Genomic DNA, 26,145 nt, shown 5'->3' with positions numbered 1-26,145 from the left:
TGAACATTGTCCAAAAGCTGCCTCTAGACACTGGTAAAATTCCTCCAAAGCTGTCTTTTCTGGACAAAAAAATGGCAGTTCTGCCAGAGCTGCTTCAATAGCAGCGTTACTGCTGGTGCAGACCTGTGGAGAGTGAAGAGGAGACACAGAGCTCCTCCACAGGGTTCTACTGCCTAGTCCAACTACCGATGGCACCATACAAGCTTCTGTGACTGCCGGGTTTGGGCTCAAGATGGTGACACCCATGTTCTCGAGGAGTTGCAGACTTGAGGAAGCAGATACCAGAGGTACCAGAATACCCCCATTTGAGAGGGAGAAGCAGAGGAGATGCCCCTATGGGATGGTGATCACGGCAGCAGACCAGTGAGGGGCTCTACAACTGAAGGACAGACAGGTGACAGGCTGTTAATGACTCAAGGCAGAAAACTCTCCCAGGCTTCAGGCTACTGGCAACTGCAGTCAAAGGACTTGTACTAGGCTACAGACTGCTGGAGAGTGGGTTGAGACTGGCTGAAGGGGAACCAGGTATCAGAACTGGGAAGCGAGAAGGTGCCGAGGACACTGATGGCTTCCTGATTGTGTCAGAGATTTGGACTTGGAGATTGCTGATAGCTTGGACTGAAGTTTGTGCAGCTATAGAGGCTGGGGGAGCACTGCAAGCAAATTCACGATCACTCAGTGACTCTGAAGGGACTCTCTTTTGCTGGGCAATTTCTGTTGATGGCAAAACTTTGTTTGCCTTACGACAGACTAAAGTCAATTTAATGTAGTATTACATGAAAATAAAGGAATTTTGAATGTTTGCAAAACCTCAATTAATGTCCTAAGTCAACATTCAAATTCTAGGTTGACTACATCAGACAGGGTATTGTACACACACGCATACTTTGTCCAAATCTCAAAAGAAGGAACGTAGTAGGTATTTGAAATTGGCTACTGGAGGAGGTAGCTGAGGCAGGTACAAGTGTAACATTGAGGAAACATTTGGACAGTTATTGATTGGATAGATATAGAATGATGTAGCTCAAACGTTTGGACATTTTGGTCAGTGTGTCCAAGTCAGGGAGAAGGTTCTGTTTCCATCTTCCCAACAACAGATGTTGTGAGTGATACAGCAGGTCTCATTCTACTCTTCTCTTTGTTACAACAGGGGTTTTCCCAATTCATGGGACTCCTTCTGAATCCTGATCCTTTGGAAAATTCTATAACCAGTCTAAGGGACACAGAGATTAGGAAGGGAGCATGGCAGGCAACTGGAAACTCATTTGACAGTGGTTTGAGGGAAGAGGAAGGATTCTGGGAAGCAGTGATGTGGAAATGTCTCCGTCGAGGAAGAGCCAACAGGAGGATGGAATGTTACTTCCTTGGAGTTGAATGGGAAGGGACTGTAGTGACAGCCAGAGAGCTGCACAGCACAAGAACTGGACCTTGGGCCCAACACATCCATTAGATCTTTTTGCCTATCGACACCAATCCCATCTGCTTGCAGATTTCCGTGCACACCCTACCTGTTAAGGTGATTATCTAAATGTCTCTGTGACTGTATCTGATTCCGGCACCTCTAAGCATTCCAGTCACACAGTGTAACAAGTGGAATGACCTTCCAGAAGAGGTGGTTGCAACAGGGTCAGTTCTGTCTTTAAGAAAAGGTTGGATGAGTGCATGGATGTGAGGAGGTTGGAGGGTTATGGACAGGGAGCAGGTAGGTGGAACTAGTGGAGTTCACTTAAATTGGTGCGGACTAGAGGAGCCGAGATGGCCTATTTCCATACTGTAATTGTCATATGGTTATAAAGCTTTCTCCTCAAATCCTCTTCAAAGCTCCTTCCTCTCACTTTGATCCTCTGTCCCCTTCTTTTTGATGCCCCTCCCACGGTGACTCAGATTGTGAGCCTCCCAGCTGTCACTGAAGTACATGCTGTACCAACCCAGGCAAGTTCCCTCCGATGGGAGCAGGTTGAACTCCAGGTAATGTTCCTCATCCTTCCCATTGCACCACAGGGCAAGCAGATACTTACCCTCACCAATATGGAAGGAAGGGTTGAAGGATGCCAGGTGATAACGCACCCTGTCTCCTGTGGCTCTGACTGTGGTGACGTAGAACTCTGGCCCCTGGTTCTCTGGAATGCTGATGGATTGTGGGACCGACCTGAAGAAGAGGGGACATTACATCAAATCACATCATCAAATTCATTGATGACACAACCATAGTAAGGCTCATCAGCAAGAAACAATGAGTCAGCTTACAGAAAGCAGGTGCAGTCACTAATGGATTGGTGCAGAGACAACAACCAACACCTGATCATCAGCAAAACAAAAGAGATGGTGGTCAACTTCAGGAGAGCCTGGGGAGATCACTCTCTGCTGACCATCTATGGCTCCACTGTCGAGGTAGTCATGAGCACCAAATTCCTTGGTGTGAACTTGGTGGAGGACCTCTCCTGGTCCCCCAACATCAGATCCATTGCCAAGAAGGCCCAACAATGCCTCTACTTACTGCAGAGGTGAGGAAAGTTCAGCTTCCACCCTCCACCCTCCCTACATTCTACAGGGGATGCATTGAGCACATCCTATGTAATTGCATCACTTCCTGGTTTGGGAACTGTACTATCTCAGAACACAAGTCCCTGCAGCAGTTAGAAAAGACTGTTGAGATTATTGGGGATCTCTCTCCCTGCCATGATGGACATTTATAATGGCCATTGTTTGCGGACAGCCATAAACATTGTGAAGGACACCGTACACCCCTCCCGCCATCCAGGAAGAGGTACCGAAGCATTTGGGCCCTCACGACGAGATTATGAGACAGCTTTTCCCCCAAGCTGTGAGGCTTCTGAACTCTGGGGACACAGGACTTGCATATGTAACATGAAATTTATAAATTGTATGTTATTTATAAAAAAGATTTCTTAGGTCATTTATCCATGTAAATAACCAGCTCCACAGTCCATAAATATATTCTCGTTTTTCACTGCAAGGTTTATGTTTAAGCGCGACTTGACTTAATTAAGTGGGGCAGCAGTGGAATTTCATGGTCACACTTCACAAGACTTGTTGGGGAATGCCATAATCACGGATATGATCCACCAGTCCAGACAAGGGAATGTCACCGTCATTGTTACGATCTGCCAGACTGGACGGAGAATGTCAGTGTTATGGTCCACCAGGCCAGATGGGGAATGTCACCATCATGGTCCACCATTCTGAATGGGCTAATGTCACCATCACTGTCCACCATTCCGGATGGGGAATGTCACTGTCACCATCATGGTCCATCGGACCAGACGGGGGAGTGTCACAGTCCACCGGTCTGGATGGGGGAATGTCATCATCCTGGTCCACCATGCTGGACAGAGTACTCCTGGGGTACTGTGGATCTTCACATCCTATCCCGGACTTCAAAGCTCAGGCAGGCAGCTCCTCAGGATTGAAAGCTTGCAGTCACCATTCCAACTGTTAATCTCATGGGGTGAGACCAGGCAGCAGCCGTCCACAGTGGACTGGCTATTGGCTGATGAAGTCCAGGAGCTGGACAGCCATTCCAGTGTGATCCATAGAACAGCAAAGAAACAGACTCTTTAGCCCATCCAGTGTGTACCAAACTATTATTCTGCTTAATCCCATTGACCTACACCTGGATCCACATACCTACCCAAATTATTCTTAAATGTTGAGACTGAGACCACATTCACCACTGCAGCTGGCTGCTCATTCCACACTCTCTGCATGAAGAAGTTCCCCCAATGCTCCTTTTAAACATTTCCCCTTTCACCCTTAACTCATGTCCTTAACACCAGCCTATACATCACAAGGTGTGCAGGGATAAAGAGGGGAGGCCTTTGACTTTCATCACATGGAGAATATTTGTTCTAGTCTTTCCATGGGCCTCTGTGCCCCACCACCTTACACGAGGGAGTCAGTCTGCACAGCACAGTGAGTGGTGGCACAGATACAGTGACTATCAATAACTGCAGGGTCGCGATTGCTCAGTACCACCATCTCCACAGATAGACCCCTCCAATGCTTTGGACCACTGTGCTGATGCTGGGGACCTGCCCCCAACTTGATTCCCTGGGAACAAGATTTCAGACACCAGTGGGCATTCTGTCCCCTGGCCCCTCACAGAGTGCTGCCTCGCTCTGCCAGCTCCCTGGGTTACTGCCAAGCACCCTACTCAAAGGACCGGTAGCACAATAGAGAGGTCCTAATGGAAAGGGAAAGAGATCAGGTGAACTAGGGGGTGACACAGCCCTATTGGCTAGCTAGAGGGAGGGAGGGAGGCCGGCTGGCCGGCCGACCGACCGACCAACCGACTGACCGGGATGGGGGTTGTGGGTTGTGGGTTGTGGGTGGGGACATTGGGTGGAGCAATAGGTGTGGGGGAGATTTAGCGACCATACTCACGTGAAGACTGGAGTTTGATAAGGGACAGGAATCACAAGGATCGTCACTGACCCTGTGCAAATGGTTTTTAAGTTCGCGGTGACTGTGATGTGTAGTTTGAAGTTCTATTGAATAAAGAGCAAATTCAGAATCAGATACTAACTAAGAGTGACCATCCAAACCTTCCGGGCAATGCAGGAGTGCCGTAAAAACACCAAAATGTCGGAGGTACTCAACTGGTCTTTTAAGTATCTATAGGAGACAGATATATTGCTGATGTTTCAGGCCTCAGCCCTTCTTCAAGAAAGAAAATCAGAAATGGCAGAATCAGAATATATCGTCATGAACAAGTCACAAAATTCAGAGTTTTGCAGCAAGAAGCAGGTAATATCAGAAAGTCTCAGAATATAAACAATGGGGGCGGGGGGGGGAGGAGGACTTCGGCAATATACCTTTGTCTTGGATAGATGCTGTAAAGCATACCTGAGTTCCTCCAGCATTTTGATGTTTTTACTATAATCACTGCATCTCCAGCCTATCATGTTTCATGCAGGGGGAGTGCCGCATATGGCCTTGAATCTCCATCATGGAGAACTGATGAGGCCTGGCACCTCCCTTAGGACATCAAGCTGCAAATAAATGCAGGGTATTTCACCAGCAGGAAGTTCAACAGCAGATTTGCACTGAGGGATGGGATCTCCAGGAACCTGGCGCTGGGGAACGGGATCTCCAGGAACATCATGCTGGGGAACAAGATCTCCAGAAATGTGGCATTAGGAGCTGGGATCTCGAAGAACCTCACACTGGGAGATGGGTTCTCCAGAAACGTGGAATTAGGAGCTGGGATCTCCAGGAACCTCACACTGGGGGATAGAATTTCTAGGCACTTGGCAATGTGAATTGGGATCTCTAGGAATCTCATATGAGGGGGAATGACAACTTCAGGAATGTGGTACCTGGAGCTGGGATCTCCCAAGAACCTCACTTTTGGGGGGTGGGATCTCTAAGAACTTGGCACTTGGAGCTGGGATCTCCAGGCACCTCACACTAGGAAAAGGGATCTCCAGGAATCTCCTACAGGGAGAATGGTCTCCAAGCTTCTTACACTGGGAGTTGAGCACAGTGAATGGCCAACCAGTTAGTCTCCAGCAGGTAGGTCTAATGCTCTTCTCTCTTCTTTGAAGACACAAGAATTTCCTCTGCCTGGGCTCAGTTCTGAGAATCCTCATTGCTTCAGATTCTGGAGATATCTGCCCTTGCCCTCCAACTGGGTGAATAACCAGGGAGAAAACAGAAAAGATTTTACCCTCTCCTCATTGTATCGTCCAAAGCCATTGAGTGGCACATGGATAGTGCCCGACCGATCCACACTGAAGTGGTCCCTTGCAGACTCAGGAACAGATTCGGTGATAGTGTACTGTGAAAAGGTGTGCAATGAAGTTAGCATCAGCTGCCCCTGCGCACTCCTTCACCCCTGCTGCTTCTTCAGCTGAGCTTCAGTTACTAGTGCTCTAGAGCTGAGAGAAAGGAATGCACAATACCACGCCTGTGGCTCCAGCACTTCCTGAGAGGTTCTCCACTTGCATCACGAAGTCACACTAACCTGGAGCCTCACCAAAAGCTGGGGAGAAATGGCCCCATGATCCAAAGGGAAGGAGGACAGGGAATTCAGGGAATTCTACCAGATTTCTCTGGATGGAAACATGTAGAATCATTCAGCCAGATAGTGGGAACCATAGCAGTAAAATTATTGACAAGCTCCCGACTTCAAACTAACAAATTCACCCAGTATTGATCAGTGAAGTATTTTGTTGTTACTAGGGCACAGCAGGGATATTGATTCTGCATTATGTTTACCTGATTGTGAAATCTTGATTCGAGAAACAGATTCTGGGAGATAACTTTGAAGGTGAGCTCGGATCCTGAAATCCGCCTCCAGCACATTGGTCTAAAAGGAAATGCATAAACAGAGGAGTCACTGGCTTCCCTTGAATTCCCCTCCTCAGGTTTTTGGAATGAGGATGGCTTGCATTCTCTCTAGGATTGTGGATTGGCAGACGCGAGGTCTGCTGACTCTTCAGGGCTGTCACTGTTCGATGGAGCAGGCTTGTGGGTAGCCCAATGTGGTCCACTCTTCAATTAGGGCTCCTCAAGCATATCACTGAGGTTTCCAATGCTCCTTCCTCAGTCTAAGTGATCATGGTTCAGGGATTCCCAAAAGTTAGTAGATTTCTTCAAGGAGCCTTTGACCTTGATCTTGAATCCTTTCCTCTGTCCACAGGGTAATGTCTTCCTGCAGTAGATGGTCCATTTCAAGAGTCAGAGGTAAGTTGCATCAACCATGTGATCTGCCCTCCATGGATAAGTACAAGTGCGGACTCAGTGTTGGACATGTTGGTCCGGAAAAGGACACATACATTTCTAGTGAATGTGGAGGATTAAGCAGAGGCAGCTTAAGTGGGATCTCGCCAGGAACGTGAAGATCTCAGCAGCATACATGAGAATGCGGTTGCTTATATTCTGTAGACCATGGGTTTGGTACCAGGCCTCAGGTTTTCATCTTAAAACACCCCTCCTCTAATCAATCAGGGGCTGATTGAATCAATCAAACAGTGGCGCTGTATTGAAGGTTTCCTGGAATATCCACATCTTCCCAGGCATGTCCAATGAAGTGATAATCCGTGACCGAAGTTTTTCACTGCTGCATTTTAGGGCTTCATTGGGGAAACCATCTGCTCCCAATGCCTAGTTACATTTGAGTTGGGAATTGACCTCTTATTGGTCAGGATTGAATAACTTGCTCTGGGATGGATTCACACACTCTCATTTCAAGGACAGGATTGTGGGCGAGCTCATCCACCTCAGTTCTCCAACCTTGGTGAGTGAGCCCCAAGTCTGCCTCCTCCCTTGTTGCATCACACCCGAAGCCTTGTTAAATTTAAATTTTAAAATTAGATGTACTCCATAGTTACAGGCTTTTCTAGCCCAAGAGCCCAAATACACCAATTAACCCTCTAACTCTGTGCATTTTTGGATGGTGAGGAAACCAGACGAATCCACACATTCACAGGAGAACATACAAACTCCTTACAGAGAGCATAATATCATTGCGCTAACAGCTACTCTAATCATGCCACCCTCGATGCTAACTGTGCCACCCCGTTGATCTCACCTCTGACACAAACCCACTCCTATTAGCTAATTTCTGAATGCTAAGATCTATCTTGGCCTGGAACCATATAGCCTGAAATTGTGCTCAGAGAGCCAAGCCGTCAGCAAATCCTGAGGAATCATCTCATCTGCACTTACTGTGAAGTTCCATGAGTAGGTTGGTGCTGAGACGATGGTGTAGATCTGGGAGAGTGGTTCGGCTGTTTCCAGCACACGGACTGTGGCTCCTGTGAGAATAACATCAATCATCTGAGGATTAGCAGCTGGAGTCAAATAACACTTAACAAGACCTCTCTACTTGGTATCCCTCACAATATCTGTGTCCAGTATATAATAGATCAAAGAAACCCATCCAATGCAAGCAAAAACTGGAAACACACTCCCATCTGGGATCCCACTCCCATCTGGGATCCCACTCCCATCTGGGAACACATTCTCTCCCTACAACAGTAACCCTCCTCCAACCCACGTTTGGGAACACACTTCCTCCCTTAACCAGTAACACCCCATCCCCTCACACCATTCTCAACTTGCTGTGCAATTTTTCGACTGGAATCGAACATATGGAGAACTTGCTCACCTCCTGGAGTCTGGAACTGTACTCCACACCGCACATTGAGCACATAGAGCCAAAGTTGTTTCATCTGAGTGTCTGTGTTTTCCGCAAAGATTGAAATGGTGAGCAAGTACGTTGGAGTCTTTTCATAATCCAAGGAGACGTAGGTGTTCAGAAATATCTAAATGAGTATTGGAGAGGACGTTAGTAAATGTGGTAACAAGTAGCAGACCTGGTCCAAGGCTCCTGGGCAGCTCCTGAAGGCTAGCAAAACGGGTGACACCCATTGTCCAAGAATGAACACAGTGCAGGTCAGCTCTATCATCAAACCTCTCCTCATTCACGCTCTCTGGGGTGGGACTCTTCACACCATCCACACAATGGGATCCTGAGCTCCAGGTGTTTCCAGTGCAAGTGCTCACCTTGAAATGATTTGCATCAACTTTCCCTTTCTGCAATTATGAAGATTAAGAGGAAACCAGAGCACTCAGAAAACCCACGCAGACATGGGGAGAACATACGAACTCCTTACAGATAGTGCTGGATTCAAACCAGAGTTGCTGGCACTACAATACGTCACACTCGCAGCTACGCCAATTGTGCTGTCCAGAATGGAAATGTAGCAGGTTAATTAGCTGGAAAGGGTGCAGGCAATAGACCTCTCGCACCTAGGGACAGCATCTGGGATCTCTATTGGACCATAGTGTGAAACATTGAACAAACTCACCAATCCTCAAGAGCTCCAAAAAACATTGCAGTTTGCTCCTGTGACTGAGTCTGGAAACTTCAGCAAGCACCTGATACTGAGGTAGGGACTTCAGAACAATGACCCTTTTGTAAAATTACACAAATGCTAGAGGAACTCAGCCATCTTGCAGTATCCATAGGAGGTAAAGATATATTACTGACATTTTGGGCCTGAGCCTTTCAAGGTATAAGCAAAAAGCAAACAGGCATCTGAATAAAGACTGGGGAAAGGGGGAAGAATGGGAGGGTGTATTGTGGAGGGTTGTGGCTGACTCATGACATTTTTTTCCATTACCTGGTCGGAGGCCACACCATCTGCCAATCAAGGTTTGTCTCCTCCCCACTTATCAGTGCAAACCTGACCATTTGCCCCTTTAAGTACCTTTGTACTTGGCCTTGGGTCACTGGCCTTTGTAATTGGTTAGACCTTGCTGGCACTAAGCCATTGGCCCCTGTAAGATTATCTGAGGTGGACGTGTGCTTGCCTCTCTTTTTTTGCCATCTCCGAGGGACCATCCTGCTGCACTCCAGGCCAAGTACTGTGGAACAGCACTGGAGAAATCATTTGGTGAGGTGTGCTCTACTAAAGGGTTGGGAGCGTCTTAGTTAGTGTCCCAAGTAGCATAGAGCCATGCCTGTACTGAGTCAAGGGGTGATGGGTGTCTTATTGTTTCCTTTCTTTGATTGTAACAGCATGTGTGTGCATGCACGTTCATGCCATATCCCTGTTGCGATCTTTCCACGCACTTCTGTAAATAGTCATTTACTGTTAGACTGTGTTCAGAGTCCTTGGTTTTGAGACCCACTCACCACAGAGGGGGGAGGAGTTCAGATCAACGGACAAAAGGTGTTAATTGGATATGATAAGAGGAAAAGTGAGAATTGATTTTGGCTCTGTGAAAGGAGACCGAGGGAAAAGAGGAGAGACAGAACTAAATGAAAGAGGGAGTCAAAGATGGGGGGGGGGTGGAACTAGTTTTAATAGAAAACTCAGTGTTAATGCCATCCAATTGGTGGGTCCCCAGATGGAAGATGACTGCATGAGACTATGGATAGACATGTCAGAAAGGGAATGGGATGGGGAACTGAAATGGGTGGTCACTGGGAGATCCACGCTATTGCGGAGGACTGAACTGAGGTGCTCAACAAAGCGATCTCCCGATCTGTGTCTAGTCTCTCCAATTTAGAGGAGACCATAACAGGACACCAGATGCAGTAGATGAACCCTGCAGATTCACAAGTGAGGTATTGCTTCACTTGGAAGGACTGTTTGGGTCCCCAAATGGTGGTGAGGGAGGTGGTTTGAGCATAAGTGGTACATCTCCTGTGGTCACGGGAGTAGGTGCTAAGGGGAAAATTGATGGGGAGGGAGGAGTGGAAGAGGGAGTCAAGGAAGAAACGAGAGGGGAATACGTGTCTGGTGGTGGAATCATGTAGTTATGACCTTTTGTATTCAGGATTCTCCTTGAACATACGTGGAAGGCTGAATGCTGTATGACTCTGACATGGGAGGAAAAGTGACAGGTTGTTACATTATAGCCCTGCAGACCGAGAGGGTTCAGTCCTCACCCGCTGTCACGATCTCAGTGATGAGGGTTGGACTGAAGTCTCTGCCACCCACAGAGTACTCAGAGTATGCTCCTAGTCATGTTTAGTTGTGGCTTTCTCCATTCTATGGTGAGATCCCATTCTAATGCATCTCATGACACATGACTGGGTTTGTCAACAGTTGCATCTTCAAACTCGTCTAAACACTGACTATTGAAACAATCACTCTTGAATGGAGCTCTCACAACAAAAACAATGCTGCACTATTTCAAATGATTTTTTTCTCTGTAGCATGATGTACTTTGCTTTTTTTTTGCACTTCCTGTTGTACTCAAGGATAAGTTGACTTGCCTGGAAAACACACAGACACAAAACAAATCTCGATACATGTGACAATAAACAATTCAGTTCAAAAGCATTACATGATTTATGTGAACCTTTCCGCATTTTCCATCAACCTTCAAGTATCTCCTGACCACATACACTTCAGTTACACTTACATAAATCTATGCCTTGCCACCCATTAGAAACTGTGTTCAGTACACAAACAAACAAAAGAAACTTAGCAGATCATGCAACATCTATGGGAAGTACAATGTCAGTAAGCATAAGGTCAGATACTTTGATATAAAAACATAAACAGGCAGACTATTTTCTAAATGGAGAGAAAATTGAAAATACCCAAAAGCAAAGGGACCTGGGATAGCCTTAAGGTAAACTTGCAGGTTGAGTAGGTGGTAAAGAAGGTAAATGCAATGCAAGCATTAATTTCAAGAATAATATAAGAGGAGGGATGTGATGTACAGGTTTTATAAGGCATTGGTGAGATCTCACTTGGAATATATGTGGGCTTCTCATTTAGGATGTGCTGACGTTGGAGAGGGTTCAGAGGAGGCTCACAAGGATGATTCCAGGAATGGAAGAGTTATAATCTGATGAGTATTTGACAACTCTTTGCCACTACTCATTGGAATTTAGAGGAATGAGGGGGATTCTCATTGAAACATTTTGAACGTTGAAAGGTTGTTTCCCATGGTGGGAAGTCTAGGACAATAGGGCACAATTTTAGGATTGAAGGGTGTCCACTTAGAACAGAGATGCAGAGGAATTTCTTTAGCCAGAGGGTGGCAAAGCTGTGGACGTCATTGCCATGGGCAGTTGTGGAAGCCAAGTCATTGGGTGCATTTCAAGCAGAGATTGGTAGGTTCCTGATTAGTCAGGGCGTCAAAGGTTAAGAGAAGGCGGCCAGGCAGTGAGGCTGTGGGAAAATGTATAAGCTCATGATTGAATTGTGAGGCAGACTTGATGAGCTGAATTGCCTATTTCTGTTCTTATGTCTTACGGACTTGAGTAAAAGACAACCAATGCTTGAGCCTCAGTGATTCCTGACGAAGGGCTCAGATCAAAATGATGGATACTTTTTTCTTTCTGTTGATGCTACGTGACTTGTAGAGTTTCTCCAGCACAGTTGCATACTGCACTCAACCCCAGAGTGTGCAGATTTTCTTGTTCAGCTCTTAAAAATTGTGCTTTTGTGGCCTCTGGACATCTTTCAATTGCAGAATTAGGATTGTAGTCCAATAAGCATTCATCTTATGGACACGTTCTTGGGCCGCAGTCAAAGCTGTGTAGTCAATAACTTGATCTACAAACGAAACCTTGAGTGGAGTGGAGCAGAGCGAGAAAGTGCATCAGCTACTATATTGTCTTTTCTGGAAATATGTATTATTTTTGTGGAGAATTCTAAAATGAATGATAATTGCCATTGCTGTCGTGCTGATCAGGGCACTGCAACCTTGGAAAACACAAATGTTAAGGGCTTGTGGTTGGTGTACAGAGTAAAATCTCTGTCCTCCAAAAAAATAATGGAAGTGTCGAATTGACAAGTAAATGGTCAAAAGCTCCTTATAAAAAGCACTGTATTTAAATGCTAACGGTTTTCATTACCCGTTGACATATTGATGAAGTGCACTTCCTACAGCCATACTGGAAGTGTCTGTAGAAAGGGTAGTGGCTGCATTTAAAACTGTGTAGCTGAGTGTAGTGGCATGAGTCAGCAAATCTTTTGTCTTCAAAAAGACATTGTTTCCCTCTTCAGTCCAACGGATGGTTCTGGCATTTCTGGACAGTAAATTGAAAAGAGGCTTCAATGATATGAGCTGCTCCCAGAAGAAACCAATGGTAAAATTTACCATTCCCAAGAATTTCTGCAGCTTTTTAACTGCAGCAGGTCTTGGCCTCAACTTTGGATGGCAGCGGAGTCACGTCTTCCTGAGTAATCCTATGCACCAAGAAATTGATCATTTCTTGTCCAAAAACATATTTATCTGGATAAATTTTGAAGACAAATAAAATGTGTATGACGACGTTCCAAATGTTCTTCCTTAGTCCCAATGGCCATTAAAATGTCATTGAGGTAAATGAAGACATTGGTTATACCACGTCCTAAAGGATCCATCACCTGTGAAATGATTGAGCAGCATTCTTTAATCCGAATGGCATTCGTAAAAATTCAAACAACCCAAATGGGGTATTTATTGCTGTTTTTGTTATGTCCTCTGGCTCTACTGGTACCATCTATTTTGAAGATCTTTGCTTCACACAAAATAGCTGAGAAATCCTGAATATGAGGTATCAGATAATGATCCAGAATGGTGGCATCATTAAGCCTCCACATGGTCATCAACCTCCATTGTGCCTCAGGACCATATATAACGGAGATGCCCAGGGAATATCAGATCTACATGCCTAGTTCTTCCATCCTGGAAAACTCTTCCTTGGCTAAATGCAGCTCCTCTGGAGGCAAGTGGAGTGATTTAACATGGATAGGAAAGCCCTTAGTACAAATGCTATGAGTAACACTGTGCTTTGCAGTGGAGGTAGAAAATTGTAGAGTAGTAATCTCAGGGAAATCTTCCAACAGCTTGGAGAATTCATCCACTGATTTACTTAATATTTGAAGGCACAGAGCAGGGGTCTGCCAGAGGAATAGTATGAAAAGTAGTTCCATCTATTACCCAACACCCTTTTAAGTCGCCAAGGAATGAATGAGCATGAAGAAAATCTGCACCAAGCAAAGGTCAGGATACTGCTGCTATAATAAATGGCCAAGCATAGAGATGATTCTCTATAGTGACATGCATCTTTCCTGGTGCAAAGGTCAAAATGTTGGAACTGTTAACTGCTCATAGTTGCAGGTCCAGGATAGGTTGATGTGTGTCAAAACTGGTGGGTGGAAATACACCAACTTCTGAACCAGTTTCTACCAGAAATTTTCACTGGGACCAACTGGTCCCATACATACAGCAGGATTGCAGGTTTCTTGTCAACTGATGAAGCCCTTATTGGTGGTTGGCTTGGGCGTTTCCCACAAACAAGCAGGGTGGAAGGCACTCGCGGGCATTTATTCCCCAATGCCTGTGATAAAAACACCAAGGCAAGGTGTCTACAGCCGATTGCTTGTCTTGGGGTGTTGCCTGTTTCTAGAGTGTGACACGGGGTCAGTTTTGGAGGGGTTGGTTGTGCAGACTTGTTGTTCCTTGGTGTGCTTTTTAACTAGCCATAGAAAGTCTGTCTCTATAGATATAGCCTTGGGTCTTCAAATGAACACTTGGATAACAAGAGTCTAATATCATCTGGCATTCGCTCCAAGAAGAGCTGCTCAAATAATATATTGGGACTTTCCTCAGCTACCAGGAACAGCATTTCATCCATTAGCTCTGAAGGGGCATGGTCTCCCAACCCATCAGGATGTAGTAGCTTGGCTTCCCTTTCCCTAAAGGACATACCATATACAAGTAATAAAAGTGCTTTCAAAGTGTCATACTTGCTGGTACGTGGTGGATCCTGTAAGAAGCCGCCAACCCTCTTAGTGACACTGACAAGATGGTAATAATGAGTGGGATCCAGTTACACTTTGTGAAGGTGAAATCGTGCTTCAGACTGTTGGAACCATAGTTCAAGGTCAGCTGTCCAGAAAGGTGGTAGCTTCACAGCAGCAGTTGCAGAATCCATGTTTGTCCAAAAATATGTTTTTGGATTTGTCGGGGTCACCAATTGTGGTCACTAGAATCACAGAGGACATGATGAAATAACCACGAGGAGTTTTTGGAGTGAATCAAATGGATTTACTCTTCATCACACGCCCAACCTTTTAAAAGCCTGAATCATGTGCTGACGTCGTATAGCCTTCTGGGAGTTGTAGTGCAGCCATAGCGCCACTACACTTTTGCCTGGAAATCCACACCAGATGGAAGGAGACATGAAAATGGCAGCCATACATACCCCTGTTCCTTCATTTGAGGGTATGGACATCAGTCATTTCCTCCAGACCTGACTGCACATGAAGACTGGTAGATCCCAAAGATCTCCCCTGGCTCCAGATTAAAAGTCAGCCCCCCCCCCACCCCCGCCAATACCCTTCAGGCTCTTCATAGTTCGTGGCGCTTTCTAAACCCCTGATCCATAACTTCTCATAGTATCATAATCATTTTTTTGCCATGAGTAGTGTGATTCTCTGTCCTTGCCAGGAAGTGGCATCCACTCTCACAACCATCTCTACGTTGCTCATGAGCAGCACATGGCTGTAGTATCCTCCTATTTCTAAAGCTCACCAATATGATCGTCACCTCTACTGCCTGCCATTAGCACTGCTCTTTTCTTCACTCTGGGTCACTATCAGGCTAATCCCACAAGTAATACCATCCCAGTGCCAGTAAGGCACTGATAGTCCTGTTTCCTCGCTCCATGCATGAGCAAGAGAGGAAGAGCTTGAAAGTGAAAATATTGTGAAGGCGCTAACTCTCGGGTAATTGAGTCACAGAGCACAAAAAATGTCCCTCTGCTTACTGCTCATGGCAACTATCCAAATAACACTATAGTACAAAACCAGCCCATTCAGCCCACCTAGTCTGTGCTAAACTATTATTCTGCCTAGTCCCATTGACCTACACCAAGACCAAAACTCTCCACAGCCCTCCCACCCATGTACCTATCCTAATTTTTCTAGAATATAAAAATTGAGTATGCATATATCATTTCAGCTGGCATCTCTTTCCACACTGTCACCATTCTCTATGTTAAGAAGTTCCTCCAATGTTAGAACATAAATATATAGGATCAGGAATAGGTCATCTGGTCCACTGAGCCTGCTTCACCATCCACCTACCTGCCTTTTTCCCCCATATTTCCTAATTCCACTACTGTGTAAAAATATATCCAACCTTGTCTTAAATATATTTACTCAGGTTGCCTCCACTGCTTCAATGGGCAGCAAATTGATTCACCACCCTTTAGGAAAAGCACTTCCTCCTCATCTCCACCCTAAATCTAATACTCTCCCCACTAATGGAAACAACTTGCCAACCTCTATTTTATCTCTGCCTTTCATAATTTTATATGTTTCTATAAGATCTCCTCATTCTTCTAAATTCCAGTGAGTACTGTCCCAGACGTCTTTTAATCTCTCGTCAGAGAGATTAACCCAATCATATCTGGAATCAACCTGGTGAACATCTTCTGCACTGCCTCCAAAGGCAGTACATCCTTCCTCAACTAAAGAAGCCAGAACTGGACAGAGACAGATGCGGCCTCAGCAGTACCTTAGACAGTTGCAGCACCACTCGCTGCTCCTAAATTAAATCCCTCTAGTAATGAAGGCCAACATTCCATTTGTTATCTTGATAGCTTGCTACACCTGCAATCCAACCTTCTGCAATTCATGCACAAGCACTCCCAAGTCCTCCTGCTTGGCAGCATGCTACACTCGCTTTCCATTTAAATATTCTGATCTTCCATTTTTCCTTTTAAAATGGAAAACCTCACATTTACCAACATTGTACTCCATCTGCCAAACTGTTTCCCATGAACTTAACTGATCTATATCTCTCTGTACCCTCTGTACAGTTTGCTTTTCCACTCAATTAAGTGTCATCAGCAAATTTAAGCCTCTTTTACACAGCACTTGAAAGTCAGGTTTAATCTGCCTTTCAAGCACTGTGTGAAAGCGTCGAAGGCAGATTGGGGGTGTCTAGACTTGCCCAGCTTCGATTGGCCAAGAAGGTTAGTCTTAGCAGTGGAGCATATTGAACTCAAGGAGCCGACTCTTGATTCTGTGACAACAAGCAAGTTGGCTTCCTGAGACGGGTTGTGTTTCCGGCAATAACATGGATTTTCAGTGTAAAATACACCACACTCTGTCCCTTCTTTCAGATCATTAATGAAAATAATGAATAGTTGCAGGCCCAGCAACAAAACCTGCAGCATCCCACTTACCACTATTCCCAATCAGACAAAAAATCCCTGTATCCCAACTCTTTGCTTTCTATTGGTTAATTAATCCTCTACCCATGCCAGTACATCACCCTCAACTTTATGAATCCTTATCTTCTGCACGTCTTTTATGCGGCACCTTATCAAACGGCTTCTGGACATCCAAGTAAACGTCCATCTGCTCCCATCTCCCATCATGCTCATTATATCCTCAAGTATTTATCCTTATATCTCCACTAAGTTTGTCAAACAAGACGTACCTTTTCTGAATGCAAGTTGCGTCTGTCTAATGGATCCATTTCATTCCAGATGCCTTGCTACTTCTTCTTCACCGATAGCTTCAAGCATTTTCCCAACTACAGATGCTAAATTAACTGGTCTATAGTTCCCTGCCTTTTGCCTACATCCTTTTATGACAGTCACCATCTTCCAATCCACCAGGACCTGCCCAGAGTCTAGAGAATTTTGGTAAATTATCACCAACACCTCCAGTATAATTTCTGCCATTTTTTTCAGTACCCTGGGATGTATTCCATCAGGACCAGGGGACTAATCTATTTTTAGACCCTCAAGTTTGCTCATTACTACCTCTTTAGTGAAATTGTGCCTTTAAAATATGGTCATCTTTGCCCCTTTTGCACTTGACTTTTCCTTTTCCACACAGTTCTCTTTTACTTTATCTATACTCTCCACCCTGCTGAACCCACCCCCACCCCTCCCACCACCACCCCCCACTATTTAGTTTAAAGTCCTGTCCACAGTCCTTGTTTTGCAATTCAGGATTCAGGCCCCATCAAGGTTCAAATGGACCATGTCCCATTTGAACAGATCCTTCTTTCCCTAATACTGGTGCCAATTTCCCATGGATTGGAGCCCACTTCTCCCACACCAATTCTTGAGCCATGCATTTCACGCTCGAATCTTATGAACCCTTTGTAAATTTGCTTGTGGCTCAGGTAGTAATTCAGAGATGACCACCTTTTTTGTTCTGGTTTTTAATTTAGTCCATAGCTCCTCAAGTTCCCTTAGCAGAACTTCTTTCTTCATTCTACCTACATCATCGGTACCCACATGAACCATAACAACTGATCTTTTCTCTTCCACTGCAAAGTTCTCTGCAAGTCAGATAAGATGTCCCGAACCCAGGCATCAAGCAGGCAACACAGCATTCGGGACGATCTATCCTTGTGACAGAGAACTTTGTCTATTCCCCTAACTACTATCCCTGATTAACACATTTCTCTTTTCACCCTCTCTTGAATGGCTTCCTGAACCACAGTGTTAGGTTGCTCATTCTTCATACAACCCCCACTGATTTGAGACAAGATCAAGGGATAAGGGTCCTCCAACACTATCTCTTAGATCACCCTACCTGCCTCACTAGTAGTCATCCTCTCTTGTCCCTGCCCACAGGCAAAAATTGAGGTAGCTATTCTAATGGGCATGACTGCCTCCTGAAGTAAAGTGTTCATGTACCTCCCCTCTTCGTGATGTGTCACAGTGTTTGAAACTCAAGTTGCAAGTCATCAATTTTGAGCCTGAATTCCTCAAGCAACCAACACTTGCTGCAGTTGTAGTCATCTTGAACCACAACAGGGTCCACCAGCTCCCATGCATTACTTGATTCTGTATGCCTACTTTATTTAATAACCTTTAATTTGGTGACTTTTATATAGCCACCACAAAAGCCTTAACCTGCTCTTCAGCTGTGCCTCCTCATCGTAGCCTTGAGCCAAAGTCTCAAGTTCAAACTCCTACGCTGTCCTCCCCTACAATGGTCACTCTGCTCTGTTCCTTTAAACATTTCACCTTTAACCCTTAACTCATCAAGCAGCCTTTAACATTCATCCTATTTTATTTTCCATCATTCCCATCAACCCACCCTTCCCCCCAATTGTACACCTTCACCTCCTACTACAGACAATTTCCAGTGGCCAATTTAATTATCATGCATTTGGGATATGGGAGGAAACAAAGTACCCAGAGGAAATCCACATGGCCACAGGGAGAACATCCAAACTCCACACAGACAGTACCTGAGGTCAAGATTGAAAATGGATCACTAGTGCTGTAAGGGTGCAACACTCTATCATCTTTGGACTGTGGAGCCCAATCAGTTGCAAACTGGATCTTAAAGGTACCTTGTTGATAAGACAGTTAAGAAGGCCTATGGGATGCTGGGCTTTATTAAATGGAGGATTGAATTCAGGAGTCATGAGGTAATGGTGTAGCTCTATTAATCTCTGGTGAGACAACACTTAGAATATTGTGTTCAATTCTGGTCATCTCATTACAGGATGATGCAGAAGCTACAGAGGGTGCTGAGGACATTTACCAGGATATTGCTTGGATTGGAAAATATGTCTTATGAAGCAAAGATAGCAGAACTAGGGCCTTGTACTTTGGAATGAAGGATGAGAGATGACTTAATAGAGTCTACAAGATTATGAGAGGAAAAGATAGACAGTCAGAGGACATCTGTACAAAGTGAAGGGAGAAAAGTTTACGGAAAGCATTAGGGGTAAGTTTTTCCAGAGTTGTGGGTACCTGAAATGCATTGGCAGGGTGATGGAAGAACAATAGGGACATTTAAGAGGCTCTTAAATAGGCACATAGATGAAAGAAAGATGGGGGTTTATAAAGTAGGAAGATTTTAGTTTTTTTATGGTAGGTACATACGAGTCTGCACAACATCTTGGACCGAAGGGTCTGTACTGTGCTGTAATATTCTATGTTCATAATACACACCCATTACCCACTGACCCTGCCCCATTGAAATTCCTCTCGTGTTTCTGTGAGAAGGAAGAAAGAAGGAACGTACTTCTGCTCTGAAGATGTTTCTACTATTGATTTCATCAGTCTTCCTCCACCTTACTTGAAAGAATTTGCTTTTCGGCACAGAAGTGATGGTAATTTGAAGAATGTGAAAATTGTAGACAATTATCTGGAACTCAGAAATTCTAGTTCCAGGAGGACTGTTCTCTGGGATCAGAGCAGTGCTTTCAAAGTCATCCACAACTACAGGGGAATGGAAGACAAGATATTGTTAGTACCACAGGGAAACCCACGAGATGTCTGCACCACCCAGTGGTTGAATTCTTGCCTCTGTGTCAAGCCCAGGGGCATACCCCTTCGAGAAACTTGTGTGGAAGATCTGGGCTGACACGGGAGAACAGTACCGTGGATGCGCCGTTGAAAGCTCTGTCTGCAGAAGGCGATGTTATGCCGGTTACCCCTATCTGCTCCGCTTTGAGGAGGAGCATGGGGTTCTCCCCGGTGTCCAAGCCAATATTTCTCCAGTAACCAACAACACAAAAAGAATTATCGTCATTGTGGCAGCTTGCAGCGTACGGATTGCCTTCCTCTTCAATGCTTCAGCGAATCTTTGCCTATTCAATGTGCAGCCATGAATGAAATTCCCCTCCTCCCTCAGCAGCCTGAAGCTTCCTCCACCACTGGCTTTCTCCATCCCTTTTCTCCAACTGCAAATTCACAACCATTTAAGGGAAAGCATTTATTTCCAGAAACTTACCAATTTGACCTTTGGAGCTAAAATCACCTGGAAATAGACAGGAAAGGCATATGGTTAATTATCTGCTTAAACAAACATTTTAAACATAGAATGTAACCAAGCAGATTCTCGGGAATATCTTTACAGATATTCGCGTGAACGCCAGGAGCCCGGGACACCCCATACACAACGTTCACACATGCACTCACTCCGTGATTGTTCACACCCACTCATTGCATCGACACCATTCACTTGTGGATGTGCGCATGCTCACTGATGTTTCAAACACTCACCCATTTAGACACATGACATGCACAGTGGGAGCACACAACTCTCTGCTTTTAACCATGAGGTGTCTTCATAATGTCCGGTTCTGCTGTGTTCTGACTGTTTAACCTGCCCCTACCACGGGCCTTCCCTAGCCCGACCAACCCACACATAATTGTGTTCCCAAACTTCGATGCTTTGACCCACCTCCAGGCCGTTCCTCGCCAACGGGCTTCTCTCAACCAAACCTCCGTCCCTGACCACTTTGCCTCTGTGTGTTGTATTCCACAATGGCGGAGTTTGTCGCTGACAGAGCTTCACGTGGGTGGCATAGCGAGTGGAGCCGCTGCCTCATTGCTCCCGAGACCCTGGCTTAATACTGACCTCGGAGTTTGTGTCTGTGTGGAGTTTGCACGTTCTCCCTATGATCGTGTGGGTTGCCACTGATTTCACCGTTTTCTTCCCAAAGGTGTGGCAGTTTTATGTATAACGACTGTAGTGCGTGTGTCTATGTTAATGTGAGTGTGCATGTATACGTATACGTGTGTATTTATGAGTGAGTGTGTTGCGTCATTGGCAGATATCTGTGAAGGAGGCGGAAGAGGTTACAATGAAATAAATAGGGGAATGGGATTGATCTGAGAGCTGGCATATTCAGCTGGGCTGAATGGCTTCCTTTCATGTCATAAGAGAATTTGAAAAACACAAGAAATATGAAAAATATATCACCTTCCAAACGGGACCTGGCACTGTGCTGGGGTCTTTCAAGCAGGGAGAAATTACTGTCACAGTGGGTTAAGTTCTGAGTTAATAATACTCACCCACTAAAACGAGAGAAGCAAGCAGCAGTCCGAGGCAAGAGGCACCGGCCATTGTTCAGCCCCCACCCACCCCTCCTCCCAGGGCTGTGGTGAATTGTTCCAGTAAGTCCCAGCACCCGCTCTGTGGCAACTCACCTAATGCTGCCTCTCAAACACAACAATGTTACCAGGTGCAACAACACAAAACAAAGCCCTCCAAACCAATGCCAGCCACTGACTGAGCCCTCATCAATCAGTGTCTGACTTCACCCTAATCCTCTCCCATCTCACCTCAAACAACCAATCCATAGGTTTCTCATCCTCCTTTCATTGGGAGACCCAGGTATGTTTTCACCACACAACACAGAAAACACATCACAAGGCTTCCCATTCCACAGAGACAAACATAATGCAGAAAGCAGTATATCAAGAACAGGTAAGATCTAGAGGGAATTTTCTTATTTCTCAATAGGAGGCCATTCAACCCAATGAGTCTAGTCTGGCTTCCTTTCAGGCCATCTGCCAATTTACTTCACTGCAACACAGTCCAAAACTGTTTCCTGGTCCTCCCATCACCCACCTACACCTGGGGATATTTCCAGGAGCCAATTAACCTGCAGGATTCACAATGAGGGACCACTTCCCATGCTTCCTGAAGAAAGGCCTCTCAAAGGATGCAGGGGAAAATTCCTACGCAACAGGACCTCACTAACAGCAGTGTGATAATAGCGAGCTAAACATTGGCCAAGACCCAGCAAAATCTCCCTGAGTTCTCATCAAATCCATGCAATTTATTAAAAATGGAAGATTTTATGGCAGATATAGAGTGTTGGTGAGTCCAAATTCAGAATATTGTGGCAACACTCTTGCACCAATGTTTGGCTCCTCTGCTTTCTGGTTGTTTTGTGGAATCTTGCCTCTGTTGTGCACAGTTTGGGTTCCCTTACTGAAAGTACACGGAGGAATTGGGGGCAGTCCAGAGGCCAATTCCTAGGATGAGAGGGTTGTTCTATCAAGAGAGGCTCAGACAGGTTTGGTCTGTGAGAAACACAATAGGCTGCTGATGCTGTGATTGAGGTAAAAAGAATGAAATGCTGGAGGAACTCGGCTAGTTTATTCAGCATCTAGGATCTTTTTAACAAAAATATATTGCTGACATTTCGGGCCTGAGTCCTTGGTCTGAATTCTTTGCAGTTCAGAACAAATGTAAAAAAATCCTGAGGATAATCGACAAGGGAGATGCTGAAACATTTTCACTTATGGGGAATCTCAAACAAAGTTTCAAGATAATGGTGTGGTGGTACACCACCAGCCTACTGCAGGGTGCAACCTCTGTACCTGCAGGAGTGTAAGGGGACAGGACAACACCTGCCCGGCTGCCAATCAGTCGGCCTGAATGGATCAAGCCCCACCCAGTCGGGTGTCAATCACCCTCCGGAATATAAGATTGCGCCGGCCTCCCATGGCCTCACACTGAGTTGCTGCAGCCACAGCCAGCCTGGCTCTGTGGAAGTCTATGTGGATTAAAGCCTGTTGTTCAGTTGTGTCTGATTCTGTCTAACAGCGGACCACAAATGGGTTGGTCATTTAAAACTGAGGTACACTGAATTTTCTTCTTGCAGAAGGTTGTAAATCTCAGAAATTCACTGCTCCAGAGGATTGTGGAGGCTAAATTATTTAAAGAGGAGGTAAATACATATTAGAATGAATTGGGAACTGTCAGAGAAGAGGAAAACAAATATTCAAAGACATAGAGTAATGGTAGAGCAGTGTTATTCTGGCTGGGGGTCCGGGACGAATGATATCCCACAGAATTGATGTTGGGATCACTGTGGTTTGTGATTAATAATGACCTGGATGAAAAAAAAATTGGAGAGTGTGTTGGTAAATATGCAGATAACATAAAGATTGGTGAAATTGTGGATAGAATAGAGAGCTACACAAGAATACTATAGGATATGGATCAGTTACAGATATGGGCAAGGAAGTGGCAGATGGAGTTTAATCTGGACTAGTGTGAGTTGCACTTTTGGAGGTCAAATGTATGGGGACAGTATACAATTAATGGTAGAGTTCTTAAAAGTATTGACGTGCTGAGGGATTTGGGGTCCAGGTCCATAAATTCTTTAAAGTGGCTCCACATGTGGATAGGGTGGTAAAGAAGGCATGTAATATGTTCACCTTCATTGGGTGAGGCATTGAGTATGAAAGTAAGGAAGCCATGTTGCAGCTATATAAAACTTTGGATAAGTGTAGAGCTCGTCGAAAGAATCAAAGACTTGTTGATCCAAACCAAGGCTTTTATTAGCAAAAGACAGAGGAGCTCTTCACAGGTGGCTGACCAGTCCGGAATGATCCGACTTGGCTAGGGACACAACCCTTTAAGGCCCAGACAGTAGGCGTGGCTAAGCTCTCAGCCAATCGCTGTAAGCACAGTCTAGATACTGTAACTATATACACTATATACATTGGTGATAGATCTGTACTATCACAATAAGCAACACTTGAATATTGTGTGCAACTCTAGTTGCCCCAGTACAGGAAGGATGGGGAAACCTTTGCTGTGGCAGATTGAGGAATTGGGGTATGGGTTGTTAATGATTACAGTCACTGCTATGAAACACCTACTTCTTGTTTGGGGTGTCAGATGTTATGTTTAGTCAGAACATTTTATGAACAAGCTATCATTGGCAATGATCCTTTCAGATTGCCCCAAATACTCCCAAGCAGGTATGTAATAGTGAGTAAAATGCCTCAATATAATTCCATCTCTAGGACAAATACAGTTTGATTTACATTCCAAATTAATTTTCCATATGAGTACTCAGACCAAATGGATGAGGTGAGGATCAAGATGTAAATTTCTTTCTAAATTGGTTCTTCAAACACAGGTAATTCATGTGTAGTATGTGTTAAATGGAGTCATCTAAGTGGCACAGTCCAACCAAGCATACAACATTACAACCATAAACAAAAATGGAACTGAGGCATGGGCTTCTTTTCTGCATGATCTATTCCAACTGCAAAAGGCCAAATCATATGGCAGATGGTGTGGAGCTCCCGGCTGCTCTTTGGATTCACAGCTACAAAATCTAGTCTGTGTCTAGGGGTTTTGTGCTCCATAATGCAGAAATCTTTCATTACTGGCAATCTGGCATGGATTCAATCATTCCTTGAGACACCATCCAATCCAAGAATTGTTAATTTAAACCTGATTTATATTAATTCCTGACTCTCCAGATGGAATACAGTTGGGCTGTTTTTGTGACTGTGATTAGATTCAATTTGAACACTCAGTAATGGTGTTGATTCTTTTCCCTTTCTGTTCATCTTATTGACTCTAATCTGTCTCCATGTGACATCACAGGAACCAGGGTATACATCATAAAGCAGACCCAGCCCTGAAGGTCACATGGGGAGTTCTGCTCCTGTTGCACCCTCTTCTGGAAATAGGTGTCTGACTTGGCTTCCACTGACTGAAGGTGACCTAAAAATCCAGCTTTTATCTGCAATGACAACCCAGTTTCAAAGTCCACGGCAGGCATTTTTATTGGAATCTGAGGTGGCAGCTCCAAGTCACTTGGAGAATTAATTCCCATAAATGTAGAGCTCATCCACCATTTTTCCCCACAAATTTCCATGTTTATTTATCAAAACCTATGAAAGCCCAGGAGGAAACTCTTGAACCTGAGGCTCTAGAGCTGTGAGGCCATAGCGCAGATCACTGTATAGCTCAGTTAACATCGTGCCTGACATCAGCTGGGTAACTCTCTTGATGAGGTCCATAAGATGAAGGATTGAACATCACAAAATTGTCAGGCATTTAAATAGACAGATGTTTGATGGAGAAATGTAACATGCATGGGCCAATAGTTTAACTCATGAGGAGAGAGAGCACAGAGCCACCTAAATCAACAGGAAAGCTCCAAACCAAGAGTAAGGATTCATAAATGCACCTTGACTTTCCCAATGTTATCTCAGGTCAAAGATATCCCTGCAATGATATCAAAGGCTGTTCTATTTGGAAAACTAGAATTATGTAAATTTTTTTTTAGAACTAAAGACCTGACAATAGATAAAGAACCCTAAGGGTGGCATCAACCATTTTTGAGAAGACGGTGATGGCTTTTTAAACTGCTACATTCCATGCTGTGTATGAAAGGATGGCAATCTATTTTTAAATGAAGATGGAGGTGGTGTCCCATGTAACTTCATCCTTGGAGATGGTAAAGGTGTAGTGGTGACCATTGACTAATGGTGTACCATGAATATGGGTGGCACAGTGATGTAACTAATGGAAATCTGGTGTCTTGATTTCATCCCTGACCGATGTTCTCTGTGTGGGAGTTTACGCATTCTCCCTTTGATGGCATGCGCCTCCTTCTCCTTTGGTGTGGTATTTGATTCCACCTGCAAGTTTAACAAACAAGTCAATGCAGTAGTAAAAGCTAGCTTTTTCCAGATCTACACTATTCCAAAATCAAATCATTCCTGTCACTGAAAGACCTTGACAAAGTTATCCATGCTCTTATTTTCTCCCATTTAGACTACTCTAACTTTCAATATATGGGAATTAGTCAGTCATCATTATACCATCTGCACCTTGTGTAGAATGCTGCAGCAAGGCTCCTAACAGGAGCCAAGAAAAGGGGATCATATCACCCTTATTCTGGCCTCCCTTCACTGGCTGCCAGTATGGCTCAGAATAGATTTTAAAGTTCTCCAGTTTGTTTGCAAAGCCATTAATGGACTAGCCCATCCTACATCACCAATCTCTTAATGCCCTACTCCACTTCAAGACCTCTCAGATCGGCCAATTTAGGGCATTTGGTTGTTCTGTGCTCAAATTGCAAACTCAGGGGAGATCGCGCCTTCGTGATAGCGGCCCCAAA

The 26,145-nt window shown here is 44.8% G+C and overlaps 2 protein-coding genes across 4 annotated transcripts in view; one reads left to right on the top strand and one right to left on the bottom strand.

The window, feature by feature from the left end:
* Positions 1-26,145, top strand: part of parp3 (poly (ADP-ribose) polymerase family, member 3) — a 158,145-nt gene that overhangs the window by 72,210 nt on the left and 59,790 nt on the right. The window lies entirely within an intron of this gene.
* Positions 1,816-20,483, bottom strand: LOC138762988 (uncharacterized). Its single transcript, XM_069936475.1, has 8 exons — positions 20,480-20,483; positions 20,208-20,234; positions 19,497-19,693; positions 8,135-8,291; positions 7,693-7,781; positions 5,690-5,800; positions 4,405-4,508; positions 1,816-2,149 (listed from the first exon to the last, which is right to left on the bottom strand). The coding sequence occupies exons 1-8, from the start codon at positions 20,481-20,483 to the stop codon at positions 1,816-1,818; spliced, it is 1,023 nt and encodes a 340-aa protein (XP_069792576.1).

This window comes from Narcine bancroftii, chromosome 5, assembly GCF_036971445.1.
Source record: "Narcine bancroftii isolate sNarBan1 chromosome 5, sNarBan1.hap1, whole genome shotgun sequence".
NCBI lineage: Eukaryota > Metazoa > Chordata > Chondrichthyes > Torpediniformes > Narcinidae > Narcine > Narcine bancroftii.
The sequence above is the reverse complement of the archived record's forward strand: the minus strand, read 5'-3'. Positions and strand labels throughout refer to the sequence as shown.